The 27032-nt window shown below is 43.5% G+C and overlaps 1 protein-coding gene across 4 annotated transcripts in view; it reads left to right on the top strand.

The window, feature by feature from the left end:
- FNTB (farnesyltransferase, CAAX box, beta) overlaps nt 1–27032 on the top strand; it is a 59247-nt gene that overhangs the window by 22854 nt on the left and 9361 nt on the right. For 3 of the 4 annotated variants that reach the window (XM_045565591.1, XM_045565582.1, XM_045565601.1), the window contains exons 3-9: nt 1066–1138; nt 3271–3362; nt 10640–10786; nt 10892–10975; nt 14349–14435; nt 21292–21421; nt 23969–24101. In XM_045565591.1, coding sequence (XP_045421547.1) covers nt 1066–1138; nt 3271–3362; nt 10640–10786; nt 10892–10975; nt 14349–14435; nt 21292–21421; nt 23969–24101 — 746 coding nt within the window. Of the gene's footprint in view, nt 1–740; nt 760–1065; nt 1139–3270; nt 3363–10639; nt 10787–10891; nt 10976–14348; nt 14436–21291; nt 21422–23968; nt 24102–27032 lie in introns of those variants that run through there. The other variant, XM_045565608.1, reaches the window with a different exon arrangement.

Below are 27032 nucleotides of genomic sequence, written 5' to 3'. Positions count from 1 at the left end.
TTATTTATTTATTTATTTTTAGAGACAGGGTCTCACTGTGTTGCTCAGGCTGGTCTCAAACTCCTGGGCTCAAGTGATCCTCCTGCCTCAGCCTCCCAAGTAGCTGGAACTACAGGTGCGAGCCACTGCACCCAGCTAAAGTATTTTATCTTTCCTTTACAAAACCTACTGATTTTTTCCTTGTATTGTAACCATTTATGTATTTACCCCAGTTTTGAACTGGAAGATTTTTTGAGGTAAAGACTACATTAGGATCTTATTCTGAGCATAGTTCAGTGGGAGTTTGATAAACAATTGTTGAATTGACTACCTAGAAAAGGGAATGATTCTCTTGTTTCTGTAATCAGCAAGCACAGTGAATGTCTTGACATTCTGTTCTTTTTTCCTTCCTTCCACAGTCACACAGGCCCCTTCTGCGAGCCCAGGCAGGCAGTGCAGCCTCTGTCCTTTGCCCTGCCTGTGCAGGTGGCCAGGGGCGGCACATTCCATCTTAAAGCCAGTATTGTTGACATCGGTGCCAAGGACAGCGACTGGCCAGGGCTCTGTGGGTCACACGTGGGAGGTGGAATTTCAGGGAGGGAATAACAGATGGATAACCAGGGGCAGGCAGGGTACAAACCACAGAACTTGGAGACGTGACCCCAGAAGGAACGACTGAAACAGCAGCAACTAACCGAGTCAGGGAAGTGGCGAGGCTTAGGTTTGACAGGATGGGGAGCCACAAGATATCTGTTCTTGGATCCTGGAGGAGCTTTCTGGGTGGGCTGTCACTGCCTGGCTGCGTGTGCTCATTGCAGCTTTTCAGTTAGCCCAGAGCCACCTCCTTTAGGAGACTCACTCAAAATGTCTGCTGGTGTGTTCTCCAGACACTTGGAGACATTCAGACACAGGCCTCTTCTCTCTGGTGCGGTTGTCCTTGGAGCCGAGGAAGTTGCTGGTTATCCACTCAGTGACTGGAGGGACGTCCTGAAACCGAGTGTGCGTGTGTGTGCAGGTGTGTGTGTGCATTTGCAGAGTGGCAGCACAGACTATTAGAATGGGCTCACAAGCTGTTTGTCTTTCCAGGCTTGTTTTACAGAGAGAGAAGCACTTCCATTATCTGAAAAGGGGCCTTCGACAACTGACAGACGCCTATGAGGTAAAGACATCGCCCAGAACTCTTTCTGTCAGGTTATCAGCCACGTGTTCCTCCTTTTTTTCTACTTGAAAGTAAAAGGCTGTGGAGCCTGACCTAGTGCCAATTAATGCTACGTCCCATGTGGCTCTGGCTCTGTCACAGAGCTGGGACTCCCACCTCTGAAAGGGGCAGAACCAGGTCTCTTCCAGAGCTAGTGGGACACCCTAGCTGGGGTGGGGCTTTCTTCTACCATTAGAGCACAGCTGAGGGGTTCAATGCTTTCTACTAGAACCCTCGACAGCTCGTTAAAAGTCAGTTGCCTACTTATCCCTAACCCCTTGCTCTCTAAACGGATCTAGTTTCTGTACTAGCCAGAGGACCAATATGTGAATCCCAGAGAGTACTACTTGCAGTTTAACACTGTAGGCCCAGACTCAGAGTGGATCTTAAGTCATATTCCCAGCACCCGAGGGCTCACAGAGGAGCCACAGGGCTGGTGGGGTGGATGTGTGTCGGGTGGGGTTGAGCAGCAGCAAAAAGGGAATGTGCACTGGGGTCCTCCAGTCTTCCTGCCCCGCTTTACACCGAGCAGCTCGACTTTTAATCTGCTTTTTATTTAGAGTTCTGCATTCGATGATTTGTGGCAGAGATCTGCCAACTCAAATGCCTGTGGGGCCCAAGCTGGCAGCACCAATAAGTGAAGTGGGCTGGGTGGAGACTGAGGCGATCGGGAAGCCCCGCGCCTTCGCCCTGTTCCCGCCCGGCGCTGCCATGCGGGAGTGCAGGCCCAGGGTGCCAGATCTTCTTTTTTTCCCAAATGAAGCCGAAAATCCATATTTTTATGTGACTCTACTAACTGTTAAACATGGCAACCAATTGCAGTTAAACAGAAACATCCACAGGCTAGATATTGCCTGGGAGCCGTCGGTTTTCAGTGCTTGCCTCCAGTCCCCAGTGGTTAGGGTCCAGTCAGCCCTGACACAGTTAATTCCATAATGGCTAACAACTTACTGAGCACTGTACTAAAGCTTTCCATGCATTCTCTCATTTCATCCTCATGACTACTCCATGAGGTAGGTCAGTCTTTATTTTTTACAGATAAGCAAACAGGCGTTGTAAGATTAAGTAATTTGCTCAAAGGCACGTAGCTAGTAAGAGGAAGAGTAGGGATTAAATTGGGGCCATAGTAGTGTCTTCAGTTGCCCACATGTCTGTCCCCTCCAGTGCAGCTGCAGCTAGGGACATCACATTTTTGAAGAGGGCAGCTTGGCTAATGGCAAGAGCACAAGAGTGAGAGTCTAAAAACCTAGACCTTTTGTTTCAGTTCTGATGTTTACTCTTTTTGTAATCTGGAAAAAGTTAATCTCTCTAGACCTATTTATACACTTTTAGTCTGTAAACTGGGGCAGTACTACTCCCTGCCCTGCCTAGTCTTGAATGCACAATAACCACTTATGGCTTGAATTAGGATTGAGATCTGTTCCCATGTCAACTTTGGAAGCCTCCCCTCCCCGGCTCCCCCAGGCAGAATTAGCCAATCTCTTCCATGTGCTCCCTCAAGACTCTGTTTCTGCCTGTTATAGCATTATCCCGGTATGTGTACTCATGTGTCATGTTCTGCCTTGTGCCAGAAAGACATGAGCTAACTTGTACTTACGTGTCTGTCTGGTGCCCTTGTCCTCTACAGATGACCATACGCATTCTATAGCCGGGCATCTCAAGAATAGGAACCACAGTATTTTGCCCCCAGTGTCTAATACAGTGGTTGGCACAAGTAGATACTTCCCAAATATTTGTTGAATCAATGAATGAATTAATCCAGGAAATCCCTTTCTTAGATTATTTATCTCCCTGGGTCTCGAGGAGCCCTTAACTTCTTGCCATGTAAGAAGTCCTCTGCTCAGCCTTCCTTAGATGCCTGCCAGGGAAGCACCCATTGGGTTCAAGGTCAACCTTTTAAATCCTATTGTCTTTTCCCACAGATGGTCATTTTAGCTACTAGCTAGGGCCACAAAGCAAAGCATCCTTGTTCAAGCAAGGGTGCCCTCCTCCCCCTTGCCAGGCTGCCGGGAGTAAGACAGATGTGGCCTTGTCAGCGGTGTCTTGCAATGGCTCTGAGTAAGGGGTGTGTTTTCTCCCCGACCCTCTCGCAGTGTCTGGATGCCAGCCGCCCCTGGCTCTGCTACTGGATCCTGCACAGCTTGGAGCTGCTGGATGAGCCCATCCCCCAGATAGTGGCCACAGAGTGAGTCTGGCTTCGGGAATCCGGGTGTTCTCTGAAATTGTATTTTGAGTTTTGGGTTCTTTCTGTTTTAATTGTTTGGAATGGAAAAAAACAGAGTGCTACAAAGAAACCCTTGCCTTTCTCATGACCTCCGGCAGCTTCCTGAAACTCCTCCGCTTTCGAAGCCTAATGTAAGCTGGTGGGTAGAACAAGACTTTGAACTCCCAAGAGAAGGATTCTGGTTTCTTCTGTGGCCTTTTCTTTTGGCTCTTGGTTCTGGTCTTTGAGAAAATTCTTCATCATCAACTCTGAGGGACGTGATTTCGCCAGAAAGTACAGTATGCGTTTGAATAGTTTCTGTGGGGAAGTGCGTGCCCACCCAGTGAACAAAAATGCCTTTGCCCCCCTCGAACACCTCCATAGAAGCACCTCCTCCCCAGTGCCTGAACAGTACAGCTCTTGATGGGACTGGTGTGCTACTATCTTGGTGCACAAATGCCATGACTCACAGTTTTCTTAAACCTCTGATTTAGGATTAGAGATCTGAGCAACTGAGATTCTTCCCAAGCTGCTTGTGCAGATGGCATTCTCAGAAGCTCATCACACTTTATGTCTTAAAGAAGAAAAAACTGATCATTACTCCAGTCTTAGGGATAGCTGGGTTAGGAAAGAGCAGCCAGGAATTGGATCCAAGAGATCCTCCAGGAGTGAGTGTGTCCTCTGGTGGCATCTTGAGTTCATCGGCCTCCCCTGCTGCTCCTGAGGGCAAGGGTCTGGGACGGGGTCTCCGGAGCCAGGTTCGTTTTTCCGCAGCACGAGAAGGCAGCTGTGCCAGGGCGCACAGAGGCTAGCCCGCGCCCCTCTCTGGTCATAGTGCCCCTGCCTCGGGCACATTGTCAGGTCGGGAGAACAGAACTGCACATTGTCTCATTCATTCTGTCTTAACAATAACCCCTCATTCTTGCCTTCCTGGGCAGGGTGTCTTGTGATGAATGCGGATGGGGAAGATAAGAAAGAATCAGGCCATTAACCCTTGTGATCCGTAGGATGCTCTCTGATGCGGCTGCAGGCCTGCCTGCTTCCAGCACTGGAAGTAGAGTTGGACAGAGTTTCTGCAGTAATAGGAATTTCATTGTTAAAATAAAGGCCCATGTGTTTTTGAAATACCAGTCGGGGGTTGGGGGTGGTTTGGGAAGTTCCCCCCACACCTACACAGCCAGGATGTGTGCTAGGAGAAGGGGAAAGTTGAAGAAATGGGAGGTGTCTGTGAGCGTGAGTACAGATGCCGGACGGAGGGGGACACACCCCTGGGAAACAGGAAGGAGCTCCTGAGGTGGAAGAACTCGGGTCAGAATCGACTCTGAGTTTTTTCTCGCCTGTATAATTGGCATTTTATAGTGAAGGCTTTTCTGAGGAAATAAGCGTCAGAGCTGCTTTTGTGGCAAAATCACACAGGAAGAGAGGAGCCCTTTAAAGGGATGTTCACAGTGAACAGTTGGAAACAACCTAAATACCAACAGTAGAGGCTGCTTTAAAATCTATTTCAAGATTAAGTAAATTATGGTGCAATACATACAATGAAATACTGTGTAACCATTCAAAAATTTACATATATAAATGTGTATAAATGTATATATTTACATAGATATGAAATGAAAACAAATAGTTAAAAAGATTCAGCTTTTACAGAATAAAAATATAAATGATTGTATGCATAGAAAAAAACAGAAAAAATACATTTGGTGGTTATTTTTGGATGGTAAGGTTAAAGGTGGTTTTTAAATTTTCATAGCTTATTTGTACTTTCTAATATTTCTACAATGAACCCTTATTGTTTTGTAGCTAAAAGAATGTTTTAAATATAAAGAGTTGATTTGTCCTCATTTCAAAAACCACTTGATAGTTAATGACTGTTTCTGCTTCACAGCTGCCTTAAAAGCTTTCTCTGTGGTTCTTACCATAAATTTAATGAACTTTCAAAGAATTACATAGTTGAAATACTGTTATTCCAATAATACTATTTTGTGCCTAGCAGGCAGTTAATTCTAGGTGCAGATGATATTTGTTATGAACAGCGCCTAATAGCTCTGACCTATAAGGCAGTAAATTATTTTTAGTAAGATGCAGAGCAATCTTAATGACTTTTATAAAAAATATAGATTTTTTTTTTTTAGTCTGCTTGAAATAGGATAATACCTTTTTACTTATTTTGCAAAAGGAAAAGAAATGCTTTGAAATGTGCTCAGTTTTTTTCTTCATACAAATACTCAGGTGACCTAGAGGCAGAGAGTTTAGTTCAGGAGTTTTATTATTTTCCTGCCCTCTTCTTTCCCTGCATGCAACATAAACACCCTACACGTACGCAGAGTTTTCTCACTCTTCCCTGTTCTGTTCACTATTGTGCTTCTATTTGTTTAGGGAACAATGATGAGCTAGGTTCCCTCTAGTGGACGAAATCACTTGTCAGCTGCTGTTACTGCTAACCAGCAGGAACAGGCTTTTGCTGTTGGTATCAGAGGTTTCCAGAATAATATATTCATAGGTAGGAATTTAGCTTGCCTCTCTTAAGAGGTTATATATGCAAATTTATTCGTGTTTACATAAAGTAAATTAATATTTTGGAACCAGACTAAGTACATTTCCCTTGCTTAACTATTTTAGCACTGGCGGAAGCGTCCTTTAATGAGAATGCCATGCCTTGTTATTGAGAGCTACGTCAGCGAAACACACGGAGCAAAATGAGAATCACAGGCAGGCATTGCTGTTAAAGTTCAGTTTTTAGCTTCTGTAAGATCTAAAAAATTGCCTTTCACATAAAAACTGTTTTAGGGTGTTTCAGTTGATAAGGTTTTTCCAAAGATAAATTCAAATTGACATTTCAGTGTTTTATTATTTCCTTTACAAAAGGTTATTAGTAGCATGTCCCCTGAATAGCCCCTTAAGTATTTTGATTTTTAAATTTAAATGTAATTTGTTTCATTACCTTTCAGTGAGGATACCATATCTAGGGGTTTGGCTTCTAGGCAGATTTTTGGGCCAGGTGCTGCTGGCATCTAGTGGGTGCAGGTCAGGGATGCTGCTAAATGTTCTCTACAGGGCAGTCCCTTCAATAAAGAATTATCAGGCCCCAAATGTCAACAGTGCTATAAACTGAGAAACTCTAAAATAACCGACTTTAGACTTGACCATATTTCCAAAACAGCCACCACCCAGAGGATTGTCAGTGCTTGATGAAGTCAGATGGCCCGTCCTACCCTGTGAGCAGCACTGGCCTGGGGTCACAGAGCTGTTGCCTGTCATTCACCTGTTCATTGTTGTCGGCTACCTGGGAAAGGCGTGTTTCTCTCCATTGTAACAAGCTGAAGCTGTTTTACAGTGTGAACTTTGGAAGAATTAGTACTAGAAGAACCCTGTTGTCAACTCATTCATCTTGCCTTTGCATCTGTCCCTAAGCCATTCTGCTCAAGGATGACTGTTTTCATCTCCAAAGCTATAATCTTTATAACTTATTCTAGGCCTTACGTGTCCCTGGTAACCTATTCTGGTGCGGAAGTTTTTTCTTAAATCTAACCTAAATTTTTGCTACAGATTAGCCTCAATTTTTGTTATTTACTAGAAAGTTTGTGTAATTACCCTTTGTATATTTGGGTATTTTGCTGGGTAGCTTCTTCATTGTGGTTGTCTGTAATATTAAGCTTTTTAATATTATTTTTACAATTTAGCCATTTTTACTACTCTAGTGCAAACTCCTTTGAGTTGGAAGAGGAAGTCTCAAGCCACATATAGTTCTGACCAACAGTGTGTTCATGACTTTTTTTCCCTTTTCCTTTGTTTTTTTTTTTTTTTTGAGATGGGGTCTTGCTATGTTGTCCAGGCTGTGAAGAGGTCCTCCCACTGGGAACTCCTGGGCTCGAGATCCTCCTGCTGAGACTACAGGCACATACCACTGCACCCAGCTTATGATGCTTTTAACAAGTGTTTTTTTGTTGACAACTCATGGACTCTAACCTTTGGTTCCTTTTCTCCTATGTTCCTAGTCATTTTCCATCTTGTATTTAGATGCTTTACCCATCCCCCACCTCTGCCATCCCTTAGCATAGTTCTTGCTACTTGTACCTATTTCATTTGTTTTGTTTGTATTGGCTTCTGGTTTGTTTCCCTCCTCATTTTGTATTATTTGCTTATTTACTGTACATGCTTTTGAGTCCTTAATTCATGTTGGTGACAGTGATGTTTAGAGTCAAACACTTTAGATCAGTCCTCAACTATCACCTAAAAGTTCCAGTAAACTCCTTAGAAGGCTGAGTCAGTCAATGATACTCTTGCTTTGAACTTGATCCTCTTATAAGATTTACATACTCTTTAATGATTGAATGATAGAGTGGTGGTGTCCAATAGAACTTTCCTTGGTAATGCAAATGTTCTATATTTGTGCTGTCCAATATGTAGCCACTGGCCACATGTGACTATTGAGCACTTAAAATGTGGCTTATATGATTGAGGAGCTGAATTTTCAATTTTAATTAATTTAGATGAAAGTTTAAATAGTCTCAGATGGTTAGTGGCTACCTGTTGGACAGTGCAGATCTGTCTCATTGCTACATAAAATGTCCCCAGACCAGGAGTATTGCCATCACCTGCTCCTGGTCTGGGGCCCACATTTTGGGTAGCAATGAGATAGATCTCATTGTTAGCTTGTTAGAAGGGCAGAATCTCAGGGCCATCTAGTTCTGCTGAATTAGAGTTGCATTTAACAAGATCCATAAGTGATTTCTATGCACACTCAAGTTTAAGAAGCAGCGCTACTTGGCTGAAGATTGGTGTCACATGGGGAGTTTTAAAAATACTGCCACCTGGGTCCTACCCTCAGTGATTCTGATTTAATTGGTACTAGGTGTGGCCTGGGCATTGGGTTTTTTTAAACATCCCCCAAGTGATTGTAATTGTGCAGCGAAGTGTAGTGGTGCTCAAGCTTTGTGTGTATCTGAATCACTGGGGAATTTGGTAAAAATGCAAAGGCCCAGGCTCTTTCTGCTTCAGCAAGCCTGGGTGTCTGGATTCTTTAACAGCTTTCCAATGATTTTGATACACACATTTTGGGTTTGAAAATCCCTGATTTAGAGGATAGTTTCCCACTTTGTTGGTTGTCATGTAAGCTAGAATGGTAGGCTTAGCTGACATTAAAGAAAATTGATTAGTTACAGCTTTTAGTCATACTCTAAATGAATACTTTTGTGAATACTTTTCACAAAGCATGCCACTCTAGGTGTTTGTACAGTGTTTCTTGTAATTTTTTATTAATTGGTGGGTTTCTGGTCTCTGACAAGTTTTTCTCCCCATTTTTATAGATAGAACTATCATGAACATTTTGGCTTTCAGAATTGCGGAGAGGTCTGCTAATGACAGCTGGTAGCTAGAAGGTCAATTTGCCAGTTCCTTAAGGTTCAAGTTGGAAGGCCTCGGGATCAGAATGTCCTGTAATACGGAGGTGTCTGAGATTCGAGAGAAGCTCAACCTCCAGTTCTCTAGCACAGTCCCAAAGACAGATGCGGTGTGTCAGCTGAGGGAGGTTGGCATGGAAGGATGATATCTAGGTGTCTGGAACATTCAGATCCTAGCTCATTCCAGACTTTAGGCTACAGAGTCAGGAGTGCTGTGTTCGGCAGGATTCTATGTTAGGAGCTGGGGAAAGGAATGGACAACTAGGTGACTCTTTCTTCTTTTTTAAAATGTGCTGTTAAGTTTTATGTCAGCAAAACCTTTTGTTTCTGTAGTACAGAAAGCTTTTGATATGCTAGTGCAGCCAGCCTTTGTTAGGACATGAGTTTATTAGCTATTTGTTTCTGGGAAATGGCATAAGAATTGATGACAGTTTGGAAAATAGGAACAAATTCAGTTTCTCTATGAAAATTAATTGCTATTAAAATGTGTCACAGAATTGTCTTCCTTTTCTAATGATCAATTTCAGTTTCAGTCCTTGTGTTTCCTACAGTAAAATTTTAGGAGTAAATAGAAGCGAACGTGTATTGTTTTAACCTGTGAAGATTTTAGGACTCAAATAGAAAGTCAGAAGGATTTTTCTTTTCTTTTTTAAATCTTTTTCAACTGCACTTGTGAAGATCAAGCAGCATTTTCTTTTGCTGTCCCTGCCCAGATAAAAGGTCTGAAATCAAAAGTAATTAAATGTGATGTGGGAAAGCAGTAATGAACTTGTGTCTTCATAGAAATTAACTAGGCTGTGTGGGTTCTCTGGCAGCAGTAGGTAAGAAATAATGAGGCGAAAGAGCCCAGGAAAAGAAGGCCCCCTGAGCACTAGAAAGACACAGTTGGCAGCTTGTTCTCTTAAATGGAGGTTTCTCCTGATAGGAAGGCAGTGACCCTGCTGAGTTCTGGGGAAACAACTTGATAACCAGGGCTTTCCTGGAGCACCTCTTTCCGGTGAACTTCAGAGGACCTTGGAGAAATAGAGGGGTTTTCTTGACTTGCAAGAATGTAACTTCTGGGCGACCTGATGCCGTGCGTGGAGGCAAACCCTTGATCAACAGTTTCCCCGCAGCGGGACTGGAGCGTCTTTGAATTAGTGTGAAAACTTCTCCCGAAGCCTGCGTACAGTGATGCAATCTCATAGAATGAGTCAGTGGTGCTTGTCTTGAGTGTGCTGCAGTTGAGGTGAGCGTAATGGAACCTTGCCTCTCTTTCATTCTCCTAGCCCTCGAGGCGGGCTCCATTAAAAGCTGGTTTCTTACTGGTGGAAAGAAAAGAAATCAGTAGCCCACTGGGGCCCAGGAAGCAGTGGGAGTGAGAAGGCGTCTCTTTAAGTCCTCATGGGAGGCCACCCTAGGTAATGGATCTAGACTAGAGCGGTCAGTGTGGAAAGAAGCAGTTGAGCACCATGTTCTAGGCAAGATTCAAAGCTGGAATATCCCCAAAGGCGAGGAGGAGGAGGCTGGTACCACAGATCCAGGGAAGCGAATTGAGTGAAAAGTCTGCGAAAGGTTTGGTCAAGGAGCATAGGCGACTCCCACCCCCACGTCTGCGAAAGGCTGCCTCTCCCAGCCTTGTGTTGCTTCACAACTGGGCACCTGCTAAGTACCAAGCTCAGAGAGCAGGGCCTACGAAGCTTGTGAGAGCTGCAGAGAGGGTTAAGCCCTTTGAGAGGGTTATATTCAACAGGTGGGAGGAGAGGCCCCCCCTTTGAGGGAGGGTAGATCATTGGAAAGGCCTGGAATCCAGTAGGAATTGGGTGTTTTGAAATTAATGCTTTCTGACTTTGTTTTTCCCTTTGACCATGTACCTAGTGTGTGTCAGTTCCTGGAGCTGTGTCAAAGCCCAGAAGGTGGCTTTGGAGGGGGCCCTGGTCAGTACCCACACCTGGCCCCCACGTACGCAGCAGTCAATGCGCTGTGCATCATTGGCACCGAGGAGGCCTACGATGTCATTAACAGGTACAGCGACAGCCGCCAGCAGTGACGGAAACCCAGAGGGGCTCCCTGCGTGCCGACACTGCACTGACCACTGCCTCTCCCGCCTCTGTCCCTTTTGTCTCTCAGAGAGAAGCTCCTTCAGTATTTGTACTCGCTGAAGCAACCTGATGGCTCTTTTCTCATGCATGTTGGAGGTGAGGTGGACGTGAGGTGAGTGCGGTTTTTCTCAGGCCGCCGCATCCGTTGACTCTAGAGCTTATCTGCCGTTAGAGACGCCAAGCCCAAGGAACAACACGGGGAAGCTGCCGCTCTGCCTCATAGAATGACATGTCAATGACATGGTGTCATAATCATTGCCGATGTGATACACATGTCCTCAGGTGTCATCATCACTTGACTTCTTTTATGTAAATGTCAAAATACAAGTAAGACGGAAACAAAACATGCTTTTGTTTTAAAAATACATTTGTTTGGTATAAAATGATATACCATAATGTGACTAACTGTGTAGTGTAATATAATCTTTCCTCTCCCTGGGATAGGAAGGGAGAAGTCGGGACTCAGAAAATACTTTCTGAATGAATGTAATGGAATCGTGAGACTGTCCCAAGGCGTGTGAGTCGCTCTGGGAGGTGCAGCCATCCTTGGGGGCCAGCAGAGTGCAGTGCAATAAAGTCACTTTACTGATGGTACCAGTTGGCTCAAAAGCATTATTTTACTCAAGAAGTGTCTCATATGCCTAGCAAGTAGCTTCCTCACCTGGCAGGATATTACTTATGAGGCATATAGCGAATTCACCAAATATTTCATTTCTCAAAGACAGTGGCTCATTGAGATTTTATACCATTTTCTTATTTAGTCTGAGAAATACATTGTTTATGAGGTTTCTGTATCAAAGTCATTGCCTATGTGTAAATGGGTTTGCTCCTACACAAGTTGATTAATATTCTGGCTTAAGCATGTGGCTTAACCATTGGTCTGAAAGTATAGGGGAAGAAAAACAGAGTTTGTGGAGCATAAAACATTGCAGATAGAAGTAGGTAACAAAGCTGAAAAGGCCTTTAGTAAAAGATTTTCTTCAATCTCTAACTCATCTATTCAAACCAGAAAATTAGACTAAGTATCTCTATATACCAATAGTTAACTATTGAAGTAAAGCAGTATTGTGTTGATTCTTCTTAAGGAACAAGTTAAAAGATATTTTTCCCCTCATGGTCACTATATTTTTATATCTAGTCTGTAGATATTGTACCTAAATACAGCCTTGAAACTTAGCTTTTTAAAACCTACTGAAATGATTTGGCAAAAGCAAACCATAGCAGATCCCTTTAGTATTTTATCACGTACCTTTTTCAGATATGATTATTCTCTTATTCATTCCAGCACCAGTTTTTTTCCATGTTCTTATTCTTATCTCCTAGACAAATGCTAGGAGACTTCTCCAGTAAGATGGATTCGTTCCACTGCAGAGCCATGTTCCTCGCCCACCCACGCTCTTCTGGTGGAGAGCCCGTGCTTTCTACTTACGTAATGGACTAAAGATGTGAATGATAGAGAAAAACCTAGTAGATTGCATCCAGTCTCCTTGCCTTGCCTGGTTCCATTGTTTTCCACTTGGTGTTCCTTTTATTGTCCTTTGCTTGGAAGCATCAGCCGCTACTCGGGAGTGCTTGTCGGGTGGATTCGACCTGGAGAGAAGCAGTAGTGACTGGGGACAGTCTGGCATCTGGAGGTCAACTTGCTGCCCTTCTGCCTATATAATCTGGAGCATTCCATGGGGAAAGGGGGAGGCAGGGATCCAGCATTTGCACAAGTTTAGATGAGAGATCGTGGGTGTGTTCAAGAAACTACAAATTCAATGTTGAAATATAGGGGGCCTTGTGGGCAGGGGAGCAGTGGAGCTGGAGGGGCTGGCTGCAGACAGGCCGGGGAGGCCCTCAGATCTCCTTATGGAGCCTGGGGTTTATGCTGATGGCTTTTAAGTAGGGAGTGATGTGGTCTGATTTGTAATTTGTTAGAAGTTTTCCAGCCTCAGTGAATGGACTGTAGTGTTTTAGTAGAAGTCCTCTGGTTTCAGGGCTGGAGGGAGGGAGACAGGATAGGAGACTGATCCAGGTAGAAGATAATGGTGGTTTGGATTTGGGTGACAGCAGCGAGGATGGAGAGTAGTGGACAAATCTGAGAGCTGTGATGACTGGATAGGGGCGGGGAGAAGAAGAAATACATGAAAAGCTTGTATTTTGTTCACTCCCTGTGTCAGTGTGAGACCTGGGACTGGTGTCTTCAGGCATTGCTTCCCAGCTCTGCTATCTATGAGAGGCAAAACTGTATTATAGGCTGCCTCTCCCCCTCAGAGATCACACTAGGATTCAAGAGAAAATATTTTGGAGCCTCACTGAGGGCTCAAGACCTGAAGGAAGTTAGATCAGACCTTTGGAGTTAGCTTCTGGTAAACGATAACATTTGACATTGGTAGGCAGGACTCTTGCATGCTCCTGCTGCCTGCTGCTGTACCTAAACTTCCGCTGTGCCTTTGGCCAGCCAGAGCAGGGCTGATAAAAATTGCTGGTAGGATAATAATGCGTGCAGCTTCTGCAGAGATTTCTTTGGAATACCTCAGTAAGTTTGGCTTCATGGTATGTCTGTCCTGAATAAGATGGAAACTAGACCCTTCTTCCTCATTTTTATGTTCCTTAGGGAAAGGATTTGTGAGCAGAATTTGAACAAATAGTTTTTGTCTTCTCCGTACTGGATATTTGAAAAGACGATAGAGGGGAAGGAAAGGCAGTCTGTGGTTCCATGACAGAGGGAGAAGCTGAAATAAAATGTGTCCCAGGAAGAATTGGGGCTGGAAGTTGGAAGGATAAGAATTATCTCAAATCAAGTAGGATCATGTTAAAATACGCACACACACACACACACACACACACACACACACACTCCTTTCATTTAAAAGTGTGTATCTGCATTTGTACTGCTGAGGTGCTTGAAATCAAAGCTCTTTCCTCCCTTTGGAGGTTCAAGGAATATATCTGAGTGGTCTCACCTCCTATCCCTCTTGTTTGGTCTAAGCAGCTGTTAGGGTTTGGTGGCCTGCTTTGCAGTGTGTCTGTTGCATAAAAAATATAGAGAACCTTCAATGTGTACAGGCCGTAGACAGACACACAGAAATCCTGGGTTCGAAACAGTGCTGACATCTGAATGAATGAGCATGTTGGAAGTACCTGAATGACACCATGGAGTTGTGGGAACCATTGTAGGTCTTTGAAAGAAGAGCTAAATCCACTTTTGACATGAATTGACATGGCTGTTATTTCCTCTGATGTAGATTTGACCATGTGGAGGTAGGGAGAATAGAATGTCATGTTCTTTCACTGAAGCCATGCCGTGAGCAACTCTATCCAAATAGAATGTCACACCTCTCAGTTGGAGACCCAGGAGGACTGACCGTGTGCCAAGAGTGAGGACAGGAGGTGATTACGGCTTACTAGGCAAGGCGAGCTATCCACCCACGAAGTTCACCGAGCCTCGTTTAGCTCTTCCATAGAGTTTAACCCATTTCCCCCCGTTTTTGTCTTTCCAGAAGCGCATACTGTGCCACCTCAGTCGCCTCTCTGACCAACATCATCACTCCGGACCTCTTTGAGGGCACTGCGGAATGGATAGCAAGGTGAGAGAAGCCAGGATTTCTCCTGGCCTCTTACAGAGCAGGTGGTCAAGACTTTGAAAAAGGGCTGGAAGGGAATATAAAATTACAAGAGATGTATTAGGGTTATCTAATGACTGTGCATTTAAAAAAATACTTAAAAGTTCTTTTTTCCAAACTTTCTTTAATGTTATAGTTTAGATTGGCAAAGATCAAAAACTCTGGTAAACAATATCAGTGGGAGTCTAAATTGATTTAACCAGTTTGGAGAGCAATTTGGCACTATCTCAAAGGTGCCCTTGATTGTGAGCCAGAAATTCCACTCCTGCAGAAACACACACATGCATGAAACTGATGAGCCTAGGACTATTTATAACAGCAGAAAGCTGGGAACAGGTTCAGTGTTCATAAACAGGAGATGGTTACTTTGCAGTGTAGTCACATTGGAATATGATATAGCAGTCAAAATGAACGAACTATTGCTACCTGTATCAATATGGAAAAATCTCAAAAACAATACTGAGTTTAAAAAAATGTTAAAACACACACACAAAAAAACAAACCCCCCATACAGATCAGCACATTTACTTAAAATTTGAAAACATGCAAGACAATTCTGTATTGTTTATAGGAAGAATCATGTGTAGTAATAATATAAAAACATGCACAGGAAAGATAAACAGCAAATTCAGGATGGTGGTTACTTCTGGGGAGAGAGCAAAGGAAGCGAGATCAGGGAAGTCTACACAGAGGAGACTTCAACTGCAACCGTTCATTTCTTTAAAAACAAAACAAAACAAAAAAAACCCTAAAGTGTATATGGCTAAATCTAAGGTAGGTCTTAGATCCATGTATGTTCTATATATTGTTGGCTATACTTTCTTGGATGTCTCAAACATTTCATAATTTACAACAAAAGGTATAGTAGAATATGTATGTCCTATTATGGAATGATAGCTAAGTTGCATTTTGTTTTTTAAAATTTTGATTTTTATCAAAGTACTTATTACTATATAAATATAATTTACAGTGAAACCAGATGACCATATTTACTGTGAACATATTTACTCTTGTGTAACTTTCATATTCCTGGAGTTAATATAAATGTCACAAATGTATATGTCATGAATTCATTCCCAAATTCTCTGCCAGAGCTATAAAAAAATTATTCTGAATGCAGTCAGACACTTCAGCTAATCTGTGTGTGTGTGTGTGTGTGTGTGTGTGTGTGTGTGTGTGTGTGTGTCTCTGTGTGTACACGTTCTGGAGTCGCCTCCTAAAGCCCTCTGCCCTCCTGCTTCAGTCTGCACAGATTGCTCCCAGCTTGCTGCACAGCAGGCATCCAGAAGCTTCCTTTCAGCATGAAATTCATGTCACTTCTCTCCTTTGTTGAAGCCCCAGGTCGTCTTTTTCTTGGTTTACTTACTCATTTTAATGAAACATATACTCCAATAGATCCCCAAAAAGGGTACATGGGAGATACATTTTTAAGATTTTGCATCTTTATTTTAATCTCACACTTGATTGATAGTTTGTTTGGTTAGAGATTTCTAAGTTGGAAATGGTATAAACTGTATTCTTTCTGAATTTTGTAAGCATCGCTCCATTATCTTCTAGCTCCCGGTATCATTGTTAGTAAGGCTGATAATAATAAGAACCCGCATTCATTGAGGACTGTGTAATACTCAGTAGGAAGGTAGCTATATAGTTTAGAGATTGAGAGTGGGCACTGCCTGGGTTTGGTTCCTTTTTATATTTTACGTTTCTCAGTTGAGATTGCCCATCTTTTTAATCTATTTATTTTAAATATTTTATTTAAAATACATTATGAATGTATTTTTCTTCATTGTGGTAAATAATGTAATTATAACATCTGCTTTCAAATCCTTGTCCGGTTATTTCCACATCTGAGTATCTTGGAATTGTCATGTCACATTTTCCTCTCTGTATGTTGAGTGATTTTTGGATTGTATACTGGACATTGTGATTCTATGTTGTAGATGTAATACCACACAATATTATGGATTCTGTTAGATTGCTCCAAAGGGTGTTGGTGTTTTTGTTTTAGCAGGCAATCGACTTGGTCAAACTTAAACCACAAACTGCCACGCCTGGCCTGTAGTGAGCGGTGGCTCGGGTCTCAATTCTTAGAAGCTGCTCTCTGATTGCCCAGTGTGGTTGTGATTTAGAGGTCAGGCAGAAACCTGAACTGAGTTTAAAGGGAGAATTTGGGTTTTCCTTCTTTGATCCTCTTCTTTCTGGATTCCTCCTCACTTCCTGGCAGCCTCTTTCTCCTGCCAGAAAGGTGGTTGGCTTTCTATTACACCTGATCTGCTGTCACCCCGGGGCTAGTGTAGCCATGCTCAGGGCAAACACAACAGGAAAAAAGTGGGGGAGGGGGGAGGGATGAACTCCTTGCTGCTGTCTGTTCTAAGTTTCAAATGCCACGAAAATCTGCTTGCCTCTTCAGTCACCAGAGCCCTCGGGAAGCTGTTTTTTGTATTTTGTTCAGAGTATATAGCTGTTATTTGCAGGAAGATTGGTTTGTTAGGCACTTGCTGGATATGGAACTCTGACAGCCTGGGTTTGAATCCCAGTTTTGCCATTTATTATTAGCTTTGTGCCTTGGACAAGTTATTTAACTTCTCTGTGTCCCATAGTTTCCTTATGTTGAATGATGGGATATTGAATTTTTTATTAAGCTGAAATACAAAGAAATCAAGTGGATTCCACTGTGCTCTACTGTCTGGCAGGGCCATTGTGATTCCTAATCCTCTGTGTGTTTTGTTTTGCTTCTCTCTGTTTTCCTCATTCCCATCCCATCCCTCTCTAGGGGATGTTGGAATCTTTATTCTTGCTGTTTGGAAACTTCACGATGATGAACCTTAATGCGGATCATTTTTCATTCATCATGCTGGGCACTCAGCAGGCCTCTTCAATTTGGACGTGCACATACTCCAGTACCAAGAAACTTCACTATAGTGTTTCTTCCATAATTTCTTCTCTTCCATTTTCTGTTTACTTTTTTTAAATAACATCCTATTAGTAGAATTGATCTTTTAATTTTTCAAAGTATTTTTTTTGTTTGTTTCCCATCTTTTAATCCTTCTCCTTATACTTTCTGAGGGATTCCCTTATCATTTATCTTCTGATCCTTTGAGGTTTTTTTGTTGTTGTTGTCATTGTTTTTTATTTTGTTTTGTTTTTTGAGACAGGATCTCACTCTGTTGCCAGGCTGGAGTGCAATGGTGTCATCATAGGTCACTGCAGCCTCAATTCCTGGGCTCAGGTGATCCTCTTGCCTCAGCCTCCCAAGTAGCTTGGACTTACAGGCACGTGCCACTGCACCTGGCTAATTTTTAAATTTTTTTTTTGTAGTGATGAAGTCTCGCTATGTTGTTCAGCCTGGTCTCGAACTCCTGGCCTCCAGTGATCCTCTCACTTCAGCCTCTCAAACTGTTGAGTTTTTATTTCTGTAATCCCATTTTTAATTTTCCATAGCTCAGTTTTCTCCCCTGAGTGCTTATTTTTTTATATTTTGTTGTTTTAGGGATATCTTAACCTTTGCAGTATTCTTATTTCATATAATTTTTTTTCCTAAGGATTTAACTTTTAAAACTTTTCTTCTGCTCCCTGCAATATTTCCTCTAGTTTATTTTTGTTTGTTTGTTTGTTTGTTTGTAGTCTCTTTCTCTCTCATGTTAGAGACTTCGGTAAAATATCTGGTGCTCCACAGCTGTCTGTTCGTGTTTGAGTCCAGCACTAAAAAGCTGATGGGGAGCTACGTGCAAGGTTGGGCTATGACCCAGCTAGTCATTGGAGGGAATTCTTATCTCTCAGTATCTGTAGGGTTTTTTCCTTGGGCTTACCATTTTCTTTGGGGAGGAATCTCCTAGATTCCTGCTTGGAGTATGAAGCTGACCGTCAGCTTTGTGAGATGCTAGTAGGGAAGGGGGCTGAGGGTGTTTTTGTTCAGATCGTAGATTCTCACTTCACCCCCTTGTTTGGTGCAGTGCCTCCCTCCTGCTCTCAGCTTAGAATCCAGATCCTTTTGACTAAACCCCTGAAACCTCCCATCTTCTGCTGGGTTTGAGGAGGGGACCTGGAGAGTTGATTCTCATATAAGTTTGCAACCAGTGAACGTGGTTCAAACTCATCTCACTTTTAAAGGTACCTTGTGTCTCTAATCTATGAGCCTTTCATTGGAGCAAATCACCCTGCTTTTTGTTGCCTCTCCCCCACCCCCACCCTTTTGCTAGGGAGAGTTTCTCTCTTTTGCTAAGTCAGTGACTTCTTACCCTCCTTCTTTTCTAGCTTTCAAAATTTGGTTATATCCTCTCTGTTCTCTTTGCCTTGTGGGTTTATCCCTTTTTAAATCCTTTACTTTCATTTTACTGGGCTCTCATGTTATAGTTAACTAGAAGACACTCCCAAAGAATTTTACTAAATGAAAAAAGCAAGGTGCAGCGTGTATCATACGCTCCCATCTATGTAAAAACAAAGGGAAGGAAAGTAACATATATGCATATTGTGTGTGTGTGTGTGTGTGTGTGTGCATGTGTGCGTGTGTGTAGACAGAGACTGGGATGCAGAAACTGACAGTCACTGCTGGTGAGAGGGACGAGGAGGCCAGGGTGGGCAGGAAACCTTTTCATTATTTATTTTATGCTTTTAAAAGTTTGGACTTTTTAGTTGAAATGGTAATGCTCATTAAAAAAAAAAAAGGCTGAGAAAAAATGTTAAGAGATTCCTTGCATATTTTTCATTCATCACACCTTTCAAACTTGAGCTCTTCCTGCACTCCAAGTAGCCACAGGCACTGAAGTGCACCGGAAACAACACTTTGGGGCACCTGTTTGTGTGGTGGTGGAGGGTGGGGGATGCTAAAGAATCCTTACAGTGAGTGTAGCTCATCTGACACTGCGGTCTGCACTGCTGATCTCCCTGGGCCTGGATCCTCTCTGGAAAAGGCCTGTGAGTTCCCAAGATGCCAGGCCTCTAGGGAGAGGTGCCCAGAAGACAGGAAGGTATTACTGCTAACTTTCTCTCCTACCCGACATTCTATTGGCTTTTGGATTAGGTGCCCATGACCTGTGCACCTGTACTACAGGGGGATTGTGAGGCAGATTCACCTCTAAGAAATGCGACTCGGCTGGGCGCGGTGGCTCACACCTGTAATCCTAGCACTCTGGGAGGCTGAGGCGGGAGGATCGTTAGCTCAGGAGTTTGAGACCAGCCTGAGCAAGAACGAGACCCACCCTGTCTTGACTAAAAATAGAAAGAAATTAGCTGGACAACTAAAAATGTATATAGAAAAAATTAGCCAGGCATGGTGGCACATGTCTGTAGTCTCAGCTACTCAGGAGGCTGAGGCGGGAGGATTGCTTGAGCCCAGGAGTTTGAGGTTGAGATTGCTGTGAGCTAGGCTGATGCCACGGTACTCTAGCCCAGGCAACAGATCGAGACTCTGTCTCCTAAAAAAAAAAAAAAGGCGACTCTATGCAAATAATTAGAGATAGTTGGAAGTAAAGTTCTAAATTGTTTAATGAAGATATGCCTAAAAGAGAATTTCTTTATTTCACAGATGAAATATGTTTATTATAGACAAGCAAAAAGGAGGAAACCTAAATCACTTTTGTAATCCACCACCAAAAGATAGCCACTTTTTTGCCATATAGCTTTCAGAATCCTGGAAATGAAATCATGCGGTTCATTATCATTTGATAAACTTCTTTCATATATTTGGAATATCTTTAAATATACTTCCCTAGCATGATTTGAAATGACTATCTAGTATTCTGTTGCATAGATGTACCCTAATTTATATAACCAGACCTCTATTGTTGAACTTCTGAGTTGTTTTTAACATTTCACTGTTATAAATTGGAATATAGTAAACATTCTTGCAGTCTGATCTTCGGACACATTCTTATTTTGTAAGATTAACGCCTAGAAATGGCCCTGTATTGCTGGGCTAAAGATTATGCATGTTTTTGTGATTAGAAAATACATTCTTAATACATACTTTAACCCCAAATAATAATAATAATGATAGATGGATGATTTGAATATGTAAGAAATTATAATTTTTAGTTTAATTTTGGCTGGGTGCGGTGGCTCACGCCTGTAATCCTAGCACTCTGGGAGGCCAAGGCGGGAGGATAGCTCGAGGTCAGGAGTTTGAGACCAGCCTGAGCAAGAGCGAGACCCCCGTCTCTACTAACAATAGAAAGAAATGATCTGGACAGCTAAAAATACACATAGAAAAGAATTAGCCGGGCATGGTGGCGCATGCCTGTAGTCCCAGCTACCTGGGAGGCTGAGGCAGTAGGATCGCTTGAGCCCAGGAGTTTGAGGTTGCAGTGAGCTAGATGCCACGACACTCTAGCCCGGGCAACAGAACTGAGACTCTGTCTCAAAAAATAAATAAATAAAATAGTTTCATTTTGAATAGTATTAAAAGTTCATTATAGAAACTTTTTGAAAATAGAGAAAAACAAGAAGGAAAAATATTACCACTACACCTGCCCTCAAAGATCATCAGAATTAGCAATTATTTTTCAATTTTATTTTAACCTGATGGTTATCATACCATATATAATTTTCATAATTTTTTTTTCGGAGTAATAATTTGAATTACTATGTTTCCTACATAAGTAGACTGTTTCTAAGCTTCTGGGTTTTATTTATTTACTTATTCATTCACTCATTTATTTATGCAGAAAAGGCTTCCACAAAAGTTAATTAGTTGGCCTGTCTGCAGTCATAGTCATGACAGCTTATGCCTTCATGTGAGCGAACTTTCTCTGCCACCTGGGAAGGTCCTGCCCTTGTGTGCATCCCCTCACTGACCGCTGTGCTTTTCTCTGTCTCTCCTTAGGTGTCAGAACTGGGAAGGTGGCATTGGCGGGGTGCCAGGGATGGAAGCGCATGGTGGCTATACTTTCTGTGGCCTCGCCGCGCTGGTAATCCTTAAGAAGGAACGTTCCTTGAACTTGAAGAGCTTGTTAGTAAGTATCTGTTGAGCTGTCTCCCTGTCAGGCCCCAGGTCACTGGTGGTGTGACTGTACTCTGATACGCAGGCTTCAGGGAGGGTGTGGCTGTGGGAAGTGCTGACAGGGTTCCAGCCTTGAGCTCACAAACAAGTCCTGGGATGAAGCTTTCTTTAGATGTAGCTGTTGGAGCTCTCGGCTCTGTCTCGGCTCCCTTCTCGCCTTCTGATCTTCCTTAGAACTTTCTACACAGTGTGTTAGGCCAACTCCAGATGTTCTGCAGACACCTGGTGTGAGCCGGAGTACCTTCCCCATGATTCAGTCTCTTAGAATTAGAGGTTGTCATGCGTCTTAGAAAGAATCTTCTAAGAGGAAAAGTTACAAGAAGAACTTTGAAGCATTTTTAAGCCCAGCTTTTATTACCTACTGTACTATGTGAATATTTAGTGCCAACATTTAAATGACTTCTCCAGGCAGAGCTGGGTAATTGCATTGAGAAGGCAGCCCAAGCATTTATGTCTGGACCCCAAGCTCCTGGCAATATTGAGAATGAACTCAGCAGCCAGCTTCGGGGAGAAAGATCACAAACACACAACACACCCCCCACAGCCACCAAGGAAGAAGGTATTCCCCCTTGTGTCATTTGGGGAGTCTGCATCCCCAAGCATGACCTCAAAGCATATCACCTGCAACTGACATGCAGCTCCTCTCTCCCTGAGTCCACACACTGCCATTGTGCGGCCTGTCGTGAGCTAGTTTCTGTCGTACCCTGTAGAGAACTCATAGGCAGAGTTTTGCCCTTAACTTCAGGAAGCCTCCCTGAGCCAACTCTTCTTAAAGCTTCTCGAAGGCTTGAAAGTTTGTGCCACAACAGCCAATTTTGTGCCCTGGACTTAGAATTTATCAGACATTTTAAAATCTGATCAACAACAAGGGATGAAACATAAAAGTCCCATCTCCCACGCAGAAACAAGGAATATAATTAATGAATGCCTAAGTTATAATGACAATATTCTAGATTTGAACACTGCCCCTACTGTTTCCTAGACATGGGATCTTGGGCACATTGTCTAATCTGCTTTAGCTTGAGGTTTGTTTGTTTGTATATTTTTTCCTTCTATAAGGTAGGGCTAACAATCCTATTTTTTGAAGGTTAAAAGAGAGAATGTATGTTAACAGCCTGGCACATAGTAGGTGCTTAATAAATGTTAGTGTCCCTCTTACCCAAACTACTCCATTCCCTCCATTTGCTTTGGGAGAACTAGGGACCCGTATCTGAAGGATTTTATGAATTTATATAGCCAAGGGAAATAGAGCAAACTCATGGGTTCAGGTACTTGAAAAAAATAAATTAGTCTGACCTAAACACACGTAAGCTGTGGTAAGTAAAAATGAAGAATGGACCCCACCCCTGCCACTGTAGTTGCTACAGCTTTTCTTGAGAAATGCTTAGCCCACTTTCATTAAATGGCATCATCCCTAAAGCACTGGTTCATTTAAGACCAACTGAGGATATATTAGCAACTGAGCCTGAAGTGCAGGGTATTATGTCTTTAAGAATTTGGGACTGTGACTCTCTGCGAGTGGGTGTTGCCTTGAACAGGGATTCGATTTAAACTCTACAGCTGTGAAGGGAGAGCTGGACCCTCTTCCATCGTGGGTCCCTAGTGGCTGCTTTCAGGAACTCAATCTAGTGAAGACTCTGGACGCAGGAGCAACATCCTGCCCGGTGCCCAGTCAGTCCAGTGAGGCCGCTCTGTGAGCCCAGGGCTGGTGGCTAGAACCTCCTGGGAGGGACACGGAAGTGCCGTTATCTGCTCGGCCAGTTGGTTCTGCTCGTTCCTAGAGGCCAAACCCATGACTATCTTGATCTTTGTAGTAGAGTGTGTTCAGAAAACTTGGAGATAAAAGAGGAATGGTGGTGTCATGTGTGACCACTGAGTGACATCAAGAGCTATTTTATAGCTTCAAAGTAAAAGATTTTCTTCTATCAGCCATAGACCTGGCAGAGTCGTCATTTGGCAATCAGGACAAATGGCTTCAGCTTCCAGTCATGCTAGCAACTTGCTAAGAGACCGTGGGTGAATCTCCCCAGGTGCCAAGTGAAAGGAACAGTTTGAGATCATCTGATGAGATAGAGCATAAAGCTCCATTTATCTGCCTTTAATAAACTTCCCTGAAGAAGGAATTGATGAGAAATGAGCCACCAGTGGTCTTGCCTTAAATGTCCTATTTAAGCCACGTTTATTATGGGACTTTGCAGGTCTCCTTACAAACCAGTTTGCCCTCTGTATCCTCTCAGCATTGGCACAGCTTTAGAACCCGGGAAAAGGTAGTTGTCTGCTAGGCACTGAGCAGAGATCAATGCTCGTTGCCCCAGAGCGTCAGCTTAAATGCTGCACCCTACGTCTGTGGCCGGGAGTGGGGAGCAAAGGGAAGAAAATCAAAGCACTGAAAGTTGAGTGCCAGGAAGCCAAGAGACAGGAGGCCTCTGGAGATCCTGTCTGGCTGGATTTTTGTGTCTCTTTTAGCCTACAACTGCCTCTTCCATCTGTGTCTCCTCAGCAATGGGTGACAAGCCGGCAGATGCGATTTGAAGGAGGATTTCAGGGCCGCTGCAACAAGCTGGTGGACGGCTGCTACTCCTTCTGGCAGGCGGGGCTCCTGCCGCTGCTCCACCGTGCACTGCACGCCCAAGGTGAGCGGGGGAGCCGTGAGCTGGGCTGAGCAATTTCCCTCGGGTGTTGACCAGGTTGAGAAGGGTTGAAATGAGCTCTGTCTGTCCTGGATTGGGAGGGCCCAGTGTGGAACCTCCTGCCTTGGGCCATGCACATGCAGAACAAGGTTTGGTTCCAGTGGCTCAGCTTTGTTCATTGCTGCTTTAAACTGGCCGTGGCAAAGTGAGCTCCCTTTAAACTGCTAGGAGGAGGTGGAGATGCTGCTTCTGTGTTATCTGGAGGGAGCAGCCCACCTCGGCTGGAGGTGAAGCCCCAGTTTCCAACACAGAGCTGTGTATTGGTTGTGTCAGAGCTGAAAACCCATGCTGTGCACCTGGTCCTAACAGTGACAGGAAAAGCAGCTGCATAAAGGGGTAGAGAACAGAACCCATGGAGAAGGGACCCATATGTCTGGCTGGCTGCATAGTTGTTACCATTAGAAATGTTTTATTTTAAATTCATTGAACAAGCCTAAATGTGAGTTTGTTCCACCCGTACTGCTCGAATAGAGAAACCCATGGTTGTTTCTGTGGGGTCTCAACTGGGATGCAAAGCTGAAGGAGTTAGATAGCAAAAGCTCTGGGAATGTTTGCTCGCTGTCTCTTGAAACCTTAGACTGCCTGCTGACTCCTGATCATCTTTCTCACTTACCTTGCCTGAGAACAGGGTGTCTCTGAGGAAACTGGTGGGACGGGAGCAGTCATGGTGCCCTTGCTGGTGGCTGATGTTTTCCTGGAGTGAGATCCCTTGGCCCAGAGAGAAGCTGTTCTTTGGACTTAGTTGAGTAATCAGTTGCTCACACGTAAAAGATGAGATTCTTCTGCCCTTCCCCACACTTTTTCTTCTTGTTGGTTCTTTCTGAGCCCCATTCTTTAGTTTCTTAATTTCCTTTAACTTGAGTTGTGGCCACTTTTGATACTGAATTAAAGTAAGCAGAGCCTCTGTCCTATCTTCCCCGCTGGGGGCCACCAGGCTTTAGGGCTCAGAGCATTGAGGCGTGTAATTCCCAACTCTGTAGCCTGCAAATCTCTGGTTGACTCTACTGACAGGAAAGTCAGGAATTCCCTGAGAGCCCAGCATTTCCAAAACAGAAATAAGTTGGGGTTTTGGTGATCTTTCTTTAAACTGGTAAGGTCAAGCACTTGGTAGAACTGTCAGTCTTACCAGCCTATCCCTGGCAGGGATCAGAGGCAGTAGTTCTGCAATGCCAGGAACACCTGGAGCACTGGCTGCCAAAGTCTTCTGCGGGGGCTGCTGGTTGGCATTTTGTTTATTGCAGCACAAGTTCTGGAGGACTTAGTCACATTGCCTGTGAATCTTGGTGCTTCCAGCTTTTTTCATTGCCTGGGAGAGAGCCCATGTTGGGCCTGAGGCTCACCTGCTTCTCAGACACAGTGAGTTTCTTGGACTTGGCACAGACAGGGGTCTGGGAAAAAGGGAAGCGTTTTGGGTGGTGGGCAAAATACGGACTTTGGGAGTCAGAGGAGATGCAGTGTAGAAAGATATTCGCAATATATTGCGATCATATCAAAGCAGTATGTGTGTAATCCCATTTTTTTAGTGAAGAATCGACTCCAAAAAAATCAATCGAAAGTATCTGGGATGTGAAATCATAGGTGGTGTTTGTTTTCTTTCTTGTTTGTGTTTCCTCATTTTTCTACAGTTGATGTGTACTTCTTGCATAAAGACAAACAAAAGGTATTTTACAAAAGAAATTCTATAAACAAAACAAGTAGCAAGGTGGGAAAAACATTTGTGACAAATGAGGAAGAGCTAATTAATTTGAAGAAAATCATACAAATCAGTAAGAAATGGATGAGCAACTCAGCCAAAAAACAGGCAAAGTATCTAAATAGACAGCTCCCCTCAAAATAACTGTTACTTTTTCTACTACAACCGTGACGACTGCTGGTAGCTGAGACTCTGTGCTGAGTATTTCCCTTATATTTTCTCACTTGATCCTCAGAACAACCTATGAAATAGGCCCCATGGTTGTCTCCATTTGACAGACAAGGAAACAAAGTACAGGGAGGCTGTGTGACTTGCCTTTTAATCCTGATTGGCACCCCCAGGGGTTAGTGGGCAGTTGTGTGACTCCAGCCTAGCTGGCGTCAGAGCCCTGCCCTGATTGTCACCACTACAGCTGGCCACGAATCCAACGAAAAGTTGTTCAGCTCACTTGTAGGTAAGGAAATGCAAAAATCACAACAGTGAAATTATTTTTATTATCAGAGATTAAAAAACTTGATACCCCTATATTGGGGAGAATGTGGGAAAACAGGCACTTTTGTACTGTTAGTGAGGATGTGGATAGGTAAATCATTTTTTGGAGGGCAGTTTGGAGATACCTATTTAAATTATAGGGGCACTTACTCTTTGAACCCAGCAAGTGCACTGTGAGGAATTTACCTGCAGAGATGTTAGCAAAGGAATTTATATTGAAATGGGCTTTTATATCAAACAACCTAAATGCCAATCAAAAGGTTAAGGGTCAGCCAGGAGCGGTGGCTTATGCCTATAATCCCAGCTACTCAGGAGGCTGAGGTGGGAGGATCACTTGAGCCTGGGATTTTGAGGCTGCAGTGAGCTATGATCAGCCACTGCTTTCTAGCCTGGGTGACAGAGTAAAAAACACAAAAGGTTAAGAGTTAAGTAAATTATGATGATCTCTCCAAACAATAGCTGCATACAATGGGCTGATGTGGAGAGGAAAACTCTCCAAGATCCAACACGAAGTGTAGGAAGCTGGGCCTGGAGCAGTCCCTGTGCGTACAGGCTGGGGGATGCACAGCTTTTCCGGGAAGCCTACACAAAACCCGTTTAACGGCAGGTACATTTGGGTTTAGGAGGGTAGGAGACAGAGGGATGTCTCCTGTCAAATTTTATATCCTTTTGTACTGTTTGGTAAATGG

The sequence above is a fragment of the Lemur catta genome, chromosome 1 (assembly GCF_020740605.2).
Source record: "Lemur catta isolate mLemCat1 chromosome 1, mLemCat1.pri, whole genome shotgun sequence".
NCBI classification, from domain to species: Eukaryota; Metazoa; Chordata; class Mammalia; order Primates; family Lemuridae; genus Lemur; species Lemur catta.
Note: the sequence above shows the minus strand (reverse complement) of the source record. Positions and strands in the feature narration are given on the sequence as shown.